General features: G+C 32.3%; 1 protein-coding gene across 1 annotated transcript; it reads right to left on the reverse strand.

Moving 5' to 3' along the window:
* Positions 1–11,516: 11,516 nt before the first annotated feature.
* LOC139894009 (1-aminocyclopropane-1-carboxylate oxidase homolog 1-like) lies at positions 11,517–13,912 on the reverse strand. The gene is made up of 3 exons (XM_071877216.1): positions 13,320–13,912; positions 12,441–12,762; positions 11,517–11,977 (listed from the first exon to the last, which is right to left on the reverse strand). Exons 1-3 carry the CDS (start codon positions 13,856–13,858, stop codon positions 11,726–11,728), a joined length of 1,113 nt encoding a protein of 370 aa, XP_071733317.1. The 5' UTR covers positions 13,859–13,912; the 3' UTR covers positions 11,517–11,725.
* Between the last annotated feature and the right edge of the window lie 904 nt (positions 13,913–14,816).

A 14,816-nucleotide genomic window follows, 5' to 3' on the forward strand; every position in this document is an offset into this window, starting at 1 on the left:
GATTACTCCCATTAATTGATTCACTTAATTTTAAGTCTATTGATTTAAGTAACGAAAGTTTTTAAATTGATAAACTTGTCTAGTTATTGAAAGATAGTCTAGATTGGTTAAATTGCATGTAAGAAATTGGTGTAATTAGACTTATTAAATAAACCGTCAATTGAGTAGGTAATCGTGAAGTTAAAAATGGACACAAAATTTATCCTTCGTTTGAATCACCATCTTGAGTAGTTAGTTTGATTGATTGTGTTCTTAAGAAGCGTGAGGGAAACCAGCTTATCTTACTAATTAATAATTAATTAATAAACTAGGTTAACAATAATTATACTCAAGGATTTGATTATAATAATCTTAATAAAAGCAATCCTGATTATAGGGAATTAAGTCTAATTCGTATTTGTTTATTTTCATTCCTTTGTTTATTTAGTTTTTAAACCAAAATCCTTTAAATTTACTTAGAATAATTATTAGCTTTAAATTCTTAAATTCAACTGCTCTCTGTGGATAAACCTGAACTTACATGTGCTAGCTATATACGATTGAGTTAGTCACTCATTTGTGTGGAGTTAATTACTAGGTTTAGTTTAAATAAAATAGGTGTAGAAAACACACATCATTTATTGGATGTCGCTGAAGATTCAGCAACGAACGCCATGTTGATAGGTAACGTAGTTATCGGATGTTGTCCTACAATGCCTTCAAGCACACCAATTTTAGCAAACAAACGATTCAGAAACACTCAGTACGGAAGTGTCTTGTTTCTACATAACGAAGCTCATTCATTATGGAAGCGACTAACAGAGCAAATTCTTATTTCAATATTGCGAGTCAGCACCAGTGAAGACAGGCTTCAGTCATTAACAAAAGAGTGACATTTGGTTCACGGTGTTACATGTTACTCCTGATAATTGTATTTCCTATAGCAATTTCAAGACGGAGATATTCGTCAAGAATGCCCATACGTTGTATGATCTTGTATGGGTTGGTTTGGGTAAAATAGGAGAAATGTGATCAATATGGGTTTAAATGGGTCAAATAGATTCATATGGTGTCAAATGGAGTCCATTAAGTTCAAATGAGGTCAATTGGATTCAAATGAGATTAAATGTGTTAAAACGGGGACAATTGGATTCAAATTGGTTGAATTGAGTCAAATGAGTCAATCGTGGTCAAATGGGATAAGATGTAGTTAAATGGGTTTATATGAGATTAATTTGGGTTAAATGATGTCAAATGGAGTCAATTGAATTCTGATTGAGTTGAATTGAGTCAAATGGGGTAAATCGTGGACAATATGGGTCAAATTAGGTCAAATGAAATCAACTGAGTTCAAATGGAGTCAATTTAGGTTAAATGAGGTCAAATGAAGTCAATTGAGTTCAAATGGAGTCAATTAGGGTCAATATGAGTTAAAATAGGGTTATATGTTGTCATATTATTATAAGATACTAATATTAATATTTTTAACTTTGTAGAACGCAATGTTGAATATAAAACAAAGAAATCCGAAAAAAAATTGATGACGAGATAATGTTGGAAGTTTTGGAAGAACGGCGTGAGCACACTCACGGATTGGGGAAATGTTACTGTGATGACCCGGAAATTTCTGACCAAATTTAAACTTTCTTTGTATGATTAACATTTCCGACACGATAAGCAAAGTCTGTAAAACTGAATCTCAAAATTTTTGAACTACTTTTATATATTTAAATACCCTTCGGTTGTTTTCGACGATTCGCGAACAATTATATGTAAATAGATACATATATACTATAACTTGAAAAGGTAAAAATGTATTAATTGTTTGATATCGTACATTAAACTTATTGGTTTAAATATCTATTTGAATATATATGATAAGTTGAAATATTTATTATTAAAATTTATTTATAAATAACTTCCAATGTGTATTTAAAAAAACTGATTTATATATATTAAAAAGATATATACATATATATAATTTCAAGTTATTTAGTAAACGATAGTAACATTTCAAATTGCTACAGTACCCAAAATGCTACAGTGTTTTTGAAAATCACTATTTGCTACAGTGAAATTGACTTTGCTACAGTGAATTGCTACAGTAAAAATTGACTCTGTCTCTCAATTATATTTATATTTATTATTATTATTATTATTATTATTATTATTATTATTATTATTATTATTAATATTAATATTATTATTATTAAGATTAATATTATTATTAATCTTAATATTATTAGTAGTAATATTATTAATTAGTATTATACATAAAATACTACGACGAGGTCATGAGCATGTCACTTTCAAAATAGGTTTTCGAGCGGGATAGAGTTAAGAAAACTATGGGTTATAGCTATGGAGGTTATGGGTAATGTTCATGAGTATTGTTTGCAAATCAAACATAGTGTTTATCATCTCTGTTGCGTCTACGTACTTTCCTGCAATATTGAATCACAATATTGATACGTGAGTATTCATATCTTATCTTTTATATATTAATTGTGTATCCATGTCTAGTGCTCGAGTATATATATTTATACATACTTGTATGCTAAATTTCGTCGTTAAACAGTTTATAATGAATCACGAATTAAATACATATATTACTGGTAAAAGGTATATGATATACATGTTTTTGGAAAGCTGGCAAAAAATCAATAACTTTTCATTTAGATACCAAATAGTTTCGACGAACGTATTAAAAGATATGATCAACTGAATTATGATTGACGTTAATTGAAATTGCTTTTGAATCTGCAATAAAGATTTAAACAACTTGTTTACAAGATTGATAAAATGGATTTTTGAATATTACCAACCGAGTAAATGAATCCTTATATAAGGTACGTCTCGTTTTGTTAAACTATTGTCAAAATTGACTTTTTGAAACAACATTGGATAACTTTTGTATGTCGATATCGAGCATTAGGATTGTGATACACTATGACCTGACCTAGCTTGATAGACATTTATTGACCAATATATGTTCTCTAGGTTGAGATCTACGGTTATTTGGTAATCCGTTTTTCGATCACATTTTGGTGAACGACTTTATATGCTGCTAAGGTGAGTTTCATTTGCTCCCTTTTTAATTGCTTTTGCAATCTATATTTTTGGGCTGAGAATACATGCACTTCAATTTAAACGCAATGGATACAAGTACATACTAAATTCTACACTGAGTTTGAATCGAAAATCCCTTAGCTTTGGTAACTAGTAACTGCCGGTTATAAGAACTGGTGGGCGCGAATAGAGGTATATGGATCCATAGGGCTTGACATCCCCGTCCGAGCTAGAGCACTAGCCTTTTAACGGACGTATGCTATTTGAGAAGCGTACACATTGGTTTGCGTGTATTATTAAGATGATTATACAAAGGGTACAAATTATATATACGTTAAGCTTAGTTACCAGGGTGCTCAATCTTGTAGAACATTTTGATAAACGTTTCTGGATGAAACAACTGAAATCTTGTGATCCACTTTTATATACAGATTATGCGAAACACTAAAACTATGAACTCACCAACCTTTGTGTTGACACTTGTTAGCATGTTTATTCTCAGGTTCCTAGAAGTCTTTCGCTGTTTGCTTATATGTTAGACAAGCTATGTGCATGGAGTCTTACATGGCATATTTATCAAGGAAACGTTGCATTCACCAAATCATCACCATGTATCTTATTTTGACTGCATTGTCAATGGAAGTACTATTGTAAACTTATTTACGGTGATTGTCTATATGTAAAAATCATCAGATGTCGAAAACCTTTGATTTAAATATTCATTTATGGTGTGCCTTTTCAAAAGAATGCAATGTTTACAAAACGTATCATATAGAGGTCAAGTACCTCGCAATGAAATCGATGAATGACGTGTTCGTCCATATGGATTTGGAGCGATCGTCACAATTGGTATCAGAGCGTTGGTCCTAGTGAACCAGGTCTTGCATGAGTGTGTTTAACTGATAGTTGTTAGGATGCATCAGTAAGTCTGGACTTCGACCGTGTCTGCATGTCAAAAGTTTTGCTTATCATTTCTTGTCGAAAATTACCTGCTTATCATTCCTAGTCTAGACACGTTTTACTGCATTGATTGCATGAATAGTGTATAGACAAAATTCATATCTTAGCGTATCTGTTACTATAAACTTTTCCTGACATCTTCCGAAAATTTCTCCGTGATTTATGGAATTTGGTATTATATATACATATGTAAATTATGTATTGAAGAATACCAAACTAAATTCTATAATCTAATTCATATCAAAAATCATCTCCCTAATTATACAAGATGGATCCCGTATCTAGTTCAAATTCCTTAAACTCTGACAGCTATTCCGATATGGATATTCACCTGAATTCCGAAGACAGTGTAACCGGAATGGATCAACCAATTAGCCATCATCTATTCTGGATGAATTGGGGATGGGTTCGTAGTCTACTTAATTATTGGAGACAAGAAGAAGGCGATCCCTTCCATCCACCACATTGCCCTCTTGGCGAAGAACCTGAAGCACTTACCGGCGAACCTGTTCGTAATACCATTTTCTCTCTCATCTCCAGAATATCTCGTCATGATCATATACTCTCTCAAATCCTGGATCTTATTCATCCGCTCGTCTGAACCACCAATCATCCCGGTGTAGTAGAAGAAGTCAACGAGCTTCGCGCTCGGGTAGTGGCTTTGGAGAATATGGTGCAAAGGTTACAAGCACCAGCAGCATCACCGGCATCAACAGTACCACCGACAACAACACCAACAGTACCATTACCACCACCAACAACATCCGCATCGCAAACCTCAACTTCACAATCTGTTCTACGAGCATCAACGTCATACGCACCGTAGTTACCAAGAAATACCAGCAACAATAACCGATGAAGTATTAACTCATTTCCCCTAAAGAAATTTTATGTATATTTAATATATATGAATTTTGAAATCAAAATAAATCTTTTCGTACCAAGTTATTACGTGTGAATCTTAACTGGTATGTACTACTCGGTTAATTCATATTACTAATATGATATACATCCTTCGTTAATGACTTAACAATCGTTAACTATAATCTCTGTTTCAACTCAATGAATTCCATTTCCTAATAAACCAAGTGTATTATTCAATTACATAATTGATTTTACATTTTCATTTTCGATGTACTCGAAACTTTCCAGAAAACGTCATCTGTGCCTTGTAAGGTTCACAAAAATTCCACGAGCATCAACATCCTTCACCAAGGAATATCAATAAGAATAAATAATGAAGTATTGATTTCATTAGTGAAATACTCCGCGAAGATTAGGTAATCTCTAATGTTTTGGAGATTATTCATTTCTAATTCAAGCCAAAAATCAAATAAGCTTAATATGTTATTAACTCATTAAATCTGTATCACATCTGAAGAAAATATACATACAGATATTTTCATAAAGACTGTAACAAAAATTCTTTGTACAAAGTATTAATTGTGAAAAAAAAAAATTACGGGTAGGTAGTACCCGGGAAATATTTAAGTTTGCAATTAATATGTTACACTGTACATTCTTCAACTTTGATTCAAAAATTATTAACAATACTCACAACGATATACAATCATTTTTATACAAATTCAATTACATATTCTGATATTGACGGATCAGAATCCAAGTCAAGATTTAACAAGTGACATCATTCTTAGATCTCTACATCTTTCAAAGCTATACTTTGACTTCAAAACTATGCAAGATCCTTTAGCATTGTTTTTACCGAACATAATCCTTGCAATTCTTTTTCAAAGTATCCAGTATTATCAACCATTCAACCAGTCAACGACGATCTTTCAGACTTGTAATTTTGGCATATACGTTTTTGTTACTGGGGAACCTTTCATGTTGCACCACATTAACAGTAAAGGTACCAGCAAATTCATTAATCTGTGACGTAAAGTCTCTCCGAAAAACCATTATAATTGTTCATTGAAACCCTATCATGTACTCATCCACATCTTGTAACGGTAATTGCCATTACAACTACCGGGAATTAACAATCAGTATTTTGAATCTCGCAGCATTTTCTACGGCAACAGTTATATATAGATAACATCGATCTTCTAGACTTACAGATTTCGAATGTGAAGTTTCTGAAAAACACCTTAAACTACGAACTAGTTCTCGAAATCTTGAAAAAAATGTTGATGAAGCAGCAAAAACTGTAAACGACCTTAATAGTAAAAAGTTTGATGATAAAGGATAGTGTGCTGGCAAAGCTCAGAAAAAGAGAAAGTTTGGAACTGAAAAACGGATTGAGCAAAGTATGAAAGAGGCTGTGGATAAATCAAAAGGACGAAATCTGCCTTCAAAGAATCCAAATGATTCAGTATATGCTGAAGCCATTAACGAATACCTTGCTTCCGAATCTAAACCCTTGCGGACAATATTCTTCATCATCCTCTGATATTAGAAATTCTAAGATATCATCGTATCTTTCATTATAAATATCCTCCATATTTCTGGAGATAATTTCATAATCATTCGTATCTGAAATCAATTTTCTCCTTGCGATATCTGTGTTACATCATAAAAGAAACTATTTTAGTTTCTAAATTCTGAAACTTTCAAGTTTAAAATATGAATATTTTGGAAGTGGTGTTGGGAGCTGAAGCATGAGTTAGTATAATATAATGACACTTGATCAACGTGATTATATTACAGTAAGTCATGCTGAGTTTCTAATGGAACGTGATAAAGGTTCTCAGATCATACCCTCATCATGAACCATGTTACATAACTCTTTCATTCTATTTAACCTCTAAACATATCAAGAAAATATTTTTCTTGATGATTCGGTCTTTTCCAGATATTCTGGTAATTTGAGAAATCAATATCGTGCCATTACAATTTCTTTCTTAGAACATTAACTATGTTCATTCCGAAATGAATAGCTACGAATTCTGGACCATTATTCGCTTGACTTAAAGTCGGGAAGAGAAAACGAAAGCATGAAGCTCCAAAATATAATGGAAAATATGAAGCCCGAAAACAACCCCGAAATTACAAACCGTGTATATCAATGCGTATAGCAATATAAAGATACGGGAGAATGAAAAACAATATAACCCCAAGGTAATAGTAGAAGAAGATAACCTCCTCTGGTGGCAGATGAAAAAGAAGAATGAATGATATGATAGCCAAGAAAATATCAAGAATCAGAACTGGATGAAGCATTTTCATAAATCTTTTGTAAGTATGAAATAAGGAAGAAGATTATAGGAATGGTGAAAATAAATGAAATGGAAGTGGTCAATTTATAAGTGAAATATCAGACATAGCAATCGAGGCAGATTACGCATTTAATCAAAGAAAATCCTAATTTCCGCAAATTCTGAAGAATCAAATCTTATTTAGATTATGAAGATTTTCTATTCCTTAAAATTCGGAAATCAATTGTTACTACATCAAGAGATAAGACGCATCTCTATTCTCCATTTCACTTGATTACGATAACTTCTCTCACACGCTTCGAGTAATTGGATTGTTGTATCTATATTATTCAACCGTGATAAAACTCTAGTTATCGACTCATATTTGTCATGAAAACATTTTTATTGTTAGCCATGACGACCTCACTCAAATTTCGGGACGAAATTTCTTTAACGGGTAGGTACTGTGATGACCCGGAAATTTCTGACCAAATTTAAACTTTCTTTGTATGATTAACATTTCCGACACGATAAGCAAAGTCTGTAAAACTGAATCTCAAAATTTTTGAACTACTTTTATATATTTAAATACCCTTCGGTTGTTTTCGACGATTCGCGAACAATTATATGTAAATAGATACATATATACTATAACTTGAAAAGGTAACAATGTATTAATTGTTTGATACCGTACATTAAACTTATTGGTTTAAATATCTATTTGAATATATATGATAAGTTGAAATATTTATTATTAAAATTTATTTATAAATAACTTACAATGTGTATTTAAAAACTGATTTATGTATATTAAAAAGATATATACATATATATAATTTCAAGTTATTTAGTAAACGATAGTAACATTCGTTTATTGATTCGATTGATATTCAGATAAGTTAACTAAAGCGTTTAAGATGAACCAGTAAAACACTAATTTGCTACAGTATATAAGTTATATTTTGAGTGATATAATTTAGGGATAATTTAAGGCTATATTTTGACTAAGGTACGTGTCCCAAAATGTAATGTACAAGTTTTCTCAGCGTACGAAGGGACATTCGAAAAACCGAAACCGGGACATAAGTCGAGTGACGACGTACGACTTATCGAAACAAAAATTACAAATCAACTATGCACGAGAATAAAATATAATACATAATTAATTAATTTAAATTATATATTATATATATTATAAAAATATGTCGACGAGCTAGTTGCCAAAACATTGTGAGCTGGAAAAGTTTCCCATGCGATCGCATGGGAATTACACTGCCCAGCCATGCGATCGCATGGCAGTGGAAATCAGGCCAGGTCTATAAAGCTCGCAGTTTTGTTCGAATTTATTTACTTTCTTCTTCTCAAATCTCTCTGTCTCTCAATTATATTTATATTTATTATTATTATTATTATTATTATTATTATTATTATTATTATTATTATTATTATTATTATTATTATTATTATTAAGATTAATATTATTATTAATCTTAATATTATTAGTAGTAATATTATTAATTAGTATTATACATAAAATACTACGACGAGGTCATGAGCATGTCACTTTCAAAATAGGTTTTCGAGCGGGATAGAGTTAAGAAAACTATGGGTTATAGCTATGGAGGTTATGGGTAATGTTCATGAGTATTGTTTGCAAATCAAACATAGTGTTTATCATCTCTGTTGCGTCTACGTACTTTCCTGCAATATTGAATCACAATATTGATACGTGAGTATTCATATCTTATCTTTTATATATTAATTGTGTATCCATGTCTAGTGCTCGAATATATATATTTATACATACTTGTATGCTAAATTTCGTCGTTAAACAGTTTATAATGAATCACGAATTAAATACATATATTACTGGTAAAAGGTATATGATATACAAGTTTTTGGAAAGCTGGCGAAAAATCAATAACTTTTCATTTAGATACCGAATAGTTTCGATGAACGTATTAAAAGATATGATCAACTGAATTATGATTGACGTTAATTGAAATTGCTTTTGAATCTGCAATAAAGATTTAAACAATTTGTTTACAAGATTGATAAAATGGATTTTTGAATATTACCAACCGAGTAAATGAATCCTTATATAAGGTACGTCTCGTTTTGTTAAACTATTGTCAAAATTGACTTTTTGAAACAACATTGGATAACTTTTGTATGTCGATATCGAGCATTAGGATTGTGATACACTATGACCTGACCTAGCTTGATAGACATTTATTGACCAACATATGTTCTCTAGGTTGAGATCTACGGTTATTTGGTAATCCGTTTTTCGATCACATTTTGGTGAACGACTTTATATGCTGCTAAGGTGAGTTTCATTTGCTCCCTTTTTAATTGCTTTTGCAATCTATATTTTTGGGCTGAGAATACATGCACTTCAATTTAAACGAAATGGATACAAGTACATACTAAATTCTACACTGAGTTTGAACCGAAAATCTCTTAGCTTTGGTAACTAGTAACTGTCGGTTATAAGAACCGATGGGCGCGAATAGAGGTATATGGATCCATAGGGCTTGATATCCCCGTCCGAGCTAGAGCACTAGCCTTTTAACGGACGTATGCTATTTGAGAAGCGTACACGTTGGTTTGCGTGTATTATTAAAATGATTATACAAAGGGTACAAATTATATATACGTTAAGTTTAGTTACCAGGGTGCTCAATTTCGTAGAATATTTTGATAAACGTTTCTGGATGAAACAACTGAAATCTTGTGATCCACTTTTATATACAGATTATGCGAAACACTAAATCTATGAACTCACCAACTTTTGTGTTGACACTTGTTAGCATGTTTATTCTCAGGTTCCTAGAAGTCTTTCGATGTTTGCTTATATGTTAGACAAACTATGTGCATGGAGTCTTACATGGCATATTTATCAAGGAAACGTTGCATTCACCAAATCATCACCATGTATCTTATTTTGACTGCATTGTCAATGGAAGTACTATTGTAAACTTATTTATGGTGATTGTCTATATGTAAAAATCATCAGATGTCGAAAACCTTTGATTTAAATATTCATTTATGGTGTGCCTTTTCAAAAGAATGAAATGTTTACATAACGTATCATATAGAGGTCAAATACCTCGCAATGAAATCGATGAATGACGTGTTCGTCCATATGAATTTGGAGCGATCGTCACAGTTACCAATATCGGTTACTAATTCCGCATCTTTATCATCAACAGGTCGAAGTAGAAGACCACCACCAGCGGGTTCGGAACAACCACACCTAAATACCATGATAGCCGAAGTATTTGCAACAAATCGTATGATTATCTCGCCTCATCTGGAATTTTTTTTTCCCCGACTCCGAATTTAACCCAAGATGAGGAAAGTGAAGACGATCAAGAAGACGAAGAAGAAAACATAAGTATTTTGTGCTTGTTTGATAGACAATTTGTTTATGTTTAATGTTTAAACTTTGATTTGAAGACAAGTGTTATGTAATCGTGTGTTTGAACATTCAGTGTAATTGTGGTTAAACTTTTATTTAATGTTATTGTTGTGTTTGTGAACTATATTATGATCGTACAACAGGTTTGTTGTTTTGAAACGTGCCATTTTTACAGATGATAAAATGCAGATTTAAATTCTGCAAAAAAGATACAGTAGATTTTCTGGAATGACATATCGTCCCGAAAGATAGTCCCGAAAGAATTAATAATTTGTTTATCATTATTTACAAGCATATATAATATTTTATTAATTCTTTTTTTCGGATGACAAGTCATCCGTAAATGTTGTCCAGAAAAGAATTTTTTATACTATTTAACGATTAATAATTAAAATAACTAATATTGTATTATTCATTTCCCGGACGACATGTCGTCCCTAGAGGTAGCCCGGAAAAGTCGTCCTGTATTGACGAAAAAATATGAAAGTGGCGCTCCAATCGTCCAAAAAAAAAACATTTAATCCAGAATGACTTTACGGGACGAACTATTCTGGACGACCTATTGGGGACGACGTGTCATCCCGAAAAATCATATAAGACGTCTTGTCGTCTCTAAAGAGCGGAAATGTCGTCCGAAAAATGGAGTTTCTTGTAGTGTAAGCACCTGTAGTCCCCTCAATCTTCTATCGCAATATAAAAGTGTGCACAAAATCGGTAAATTAAAACAATTCATCTGTTACTTGTACAGCCTCCGAGTAAGGCTAACAATGTTCGACGTGAGATTGAATTCAGCGAATTTATGTTGTTAAAAAAATAATTAACGAATTATCAAGCAAACCCAACCCGTATATCTGTCTCTGTAGGTAAGCAACAATATCATACGTGCAGATACCCATCTATTATTGAAAAAAAATATGAAATATACTTCAACTCTCATCAATGACGACAATATAATTAATTAATTATATTGAAATCGTATTTATTAAACGTAGTCTCATCAACACTCAAATAACACTATTATCGACGTAGGACTTTAAGTCAATAATCGACAAAACCATAAGGCAATATCACAATGGTATAATTTATATGTAAAGGTAAATGTAAATAAAGGGTAATTTCTTGACGTCTGACAGTTAAGTTAGATCTTGAAATGCAATAGAGCAGAAGTGCCATCAAGTCCTTTTCCATTGAAATACTCTACATAATCTTTCACTGTTGTGCCTCTATACTTGGCAGGATTATTTTCCGAAAGCAGCTCCTTGATCGGTTTAAACACCTTCGTAGTTGGCATCAATCCCGTTGAAAAAAACGATGCCAATGAAACTCTTGAACACATCTTATTCACCAACACTCTATGTTCGGCACTAACCAATTTATCATTTGTAATCAACTGCAAAAAATGCTCACAATTAATACATAGACCATTCATCTATTAGCATATACGGTATACAATAGGACACAATTAAAATGAAGTTGTTGTAAGATTCAGGGGTGTAATGTAAAATTTACAATACTTCAGGGGGCAAAGGTGTAACGTTGGTTTAATTCTGCTATGTTCGTTATTCAGCATCAGATGTACGTGAATTTTAGGTATAACTATATAGGGACAGTAGTAAGTTTTTGAAATAGTATATAGGGATAATTAGGGGTTTCATTTGTAGGTAGAGATTGATTCTTTCAATTTGTATTCTTCAAATTCATATTGTAATGATTAGTTTCTGTAAAAGTGTTCTTGCTTAATTGAATAAGTCAATTTCGGTTGAGTTTGTTTCGTTCGTTTCAATTGTTTTGATGTTGATCTTTTAACAGAAGCTAAATACTCGTATACATTTAAAGGGAGATATAGAGTATGCCTGTAGAAGATCACCGGCGTTTACTACGAGAGCTCCTGGTATTGGAGGAACATCCGTCCATTGATTTTGATAGAACACTTGAAGGCCACCAATATCGTCTTGCAAAAGAATCGTGATGAAATCGTTGTCGGCGTGGTCAGCGGTGCCGATTGTTAATTCAGGTTGTGGACATGAAGGATAGTAATGGCCAAGAAGAGCAAGTCCTTCAGTACACCCCATGTCAAAAAGGTGTTTTGGGTTGAGCCCAAGAGCCTCGGATATTAACTCGAACACACTACATCCAAGCTTCATCACCTGCTTCGAATACTCTGGCCATACATCTCTGAACAATTGACACAAACACTCAAAATTAAAAATTAATTCTAGATATCTTCTATAGTCTTATTTTGTAAGTGAAAGTACTAAGTATATATATTGATTCTATCATCATAAGCTTCTAAATAATTTTTTACAAATAATCTTCCTCTAAAGAGATCTCAAGCTTACACTTCAAAATAACAACATATAGAAAGCTAAGAAAAGGGTTGGAAACCTTTATGAGATAACCTACATGCATCTGAGTAAAATACTCGCCCTCTACGTAAACAAAGAAAACTATATATGTTTATTAGTTAAAATATTATCACACCGTTGATGCGGCTCTTAGTATACGTACTTATTATTTTACAAGTTAGATATTGTGCGAACATAATCCCTTAACCCATTTTGTGGAGTCCGAACTATATCAGTGAAGTCTGAATAATTAAGTATGTGTCGATGATAAATAATATATTCGACAATGTATCATTAAATCAACCTGAAATACTTATTTTTTTATCACACAAATCTAGGTTTATAACTATACATTTAATATTAAAAATAAGTTTCATGTTGATGGACCTGCAAGGAAGTGGCAACTCATGTGGTTGAGGTGGGTTAGGAGCCATGGTACAGTAAAACGAGTCACGCCAATTAGTCACTGGTGCCGAGTACAAATCAAAGTTGCTGTTATAAATCACCTTAGCCCCACTCAAATCTCTTGTGTACCACTGCTTCTTAACATTTGTATCTTGTTCAAAAAACTCTATAATACACTTTTTTGCATCCTCCAAAAGACTAACCGGTATTCCATGATTCACCATCTGAAAAAATCCCCAACTCTCCAATGCATCTTTCACTTCCTTGATCACCTCCTTTCGCTTGATCGAATCCTCGTTGATTCCCTCCAAATCAATGGTTGGAAGACTTGGTTTTGAGGGAGACGTTTGGTCCGAGTTGGTCAGGTTTTCGGGAGTAGGCAAGTGGAATATACGAGGGACTTTTGTGATTCCGGCATCAACAAGTCCTTTGACACCGGTTTTGGTTTCGTCGAAAGCTGTTAGCTCGGTTTTACGATCATAATCCGGTAGGGTGGTTCCAGGACTGGGATTGAGACCCATCTAATTTTTAATTGTTTGATGGTTATACGGCTAGTTATGAAATAATCTAATATAGAAACTAACAGAATTAAATAGATAAAATATTAAAGTAATTGATACAAGATCATTGTAACCTTATTGACCCCACATTTGATTATGGCCATCATTATTAGTTCAATTTCAAACTTTCTACTATAAGAGACATCAAAGCAAATTTGATCACTTGTTTTCGATTATTGACTTTTGAGTACGTACTATGCCCCTCAGGTCGTTTAGTTAAGGTTTCACAATAAACTTACCAACGATTGTTAAAAAATTATGTCAAAGAAAAATATGGTTAGAGTAAGATTATTACCATCAGATATAATTAGCTTATCATCTCCAGTTAGAGCATCTTGAGCATGATGCAATGTCTTCTGTCCTCGTAAACTTTAAAACCAAAAATACATGCTACTAACGATCACGATATCTTGAGGCATATTCGTTTGGCACTTTAACGCGAACATGTGTTCGATCAATTGCCACTTATAAAACCCTTCAAACATGGGTAAAATATATTTTCCCTTGAATCTCTACCGGAAACGAAATCACACGATGATTATATATATATATATATATATATATATATATATATATATATATATATATATATATATATATATATATATATATATATATATATATTGGACCAATCCATAGCTAAGCACTAAATGGGGTACAAATTGAATAAGTGAATATGGGCCTTACATTTTAGAAAAGTCTAATTTTATATGAAAAAACGCGGAGGGGTAATTCGGTAATTTTACAAATCAATCAAATAAAGCAGATAATAAAAAGAAAAAAGAAAACATAACTGATTCAAATTAGGGTTTCTCAGTTTTCACTTCCAAACCACATCAATTTCGACTAAATTACACAAAATTCGATTTATAGGGTTAGCATATTCACGTTCATCTTTCTTCGTTCATCATCAATTTCG

Source organism: Rutidosis leptorrhynchoides, chromosome 2 (assembly GCF_046630445.1).
Source record: "Rutidosis leptorrhynchoides isolate AG116_Rl617_1_P2 chromosome 2, CSIRO_AGI_Rlap_v1, whole genome shotgun sequence".
NCBI classification, from domain to species: domain Eukaryota; kingdom Viridiplantae; phylum Streptophyta; class Magnoliopsida; order Asterales; family Asteraceae; genus Rutidosis; species Rutidosis leptorrhynchoides.

What these genes read in the sequence shown, in the direction of transcription:
- LOC139894009 (XM_071877216.1), bottom strand. Translation starts at nt 13,858, where the DNA reads ATGGGTCTCAATCCCAGTCCTGGAACCACCCTACCGGATTATGATCGT. An exon ending in GAGTTGCCACTTCCTTGCAG is followed by an intron (nt 12,763 to 13,319) that starts GTCCATCAACAT and finishes TCAATTGTTCAG; the next exon opens with AGATGTATGGCCAGAGTATT. An exon ending in ACGCCGGTGATCTTCTACAG is followed by an intron (nt 11,978 to 12,440) that starts GCATACTCTATA and finishes CATTTTTTGCAG; the next exon opens with TTGATTACAAATGATAAATT.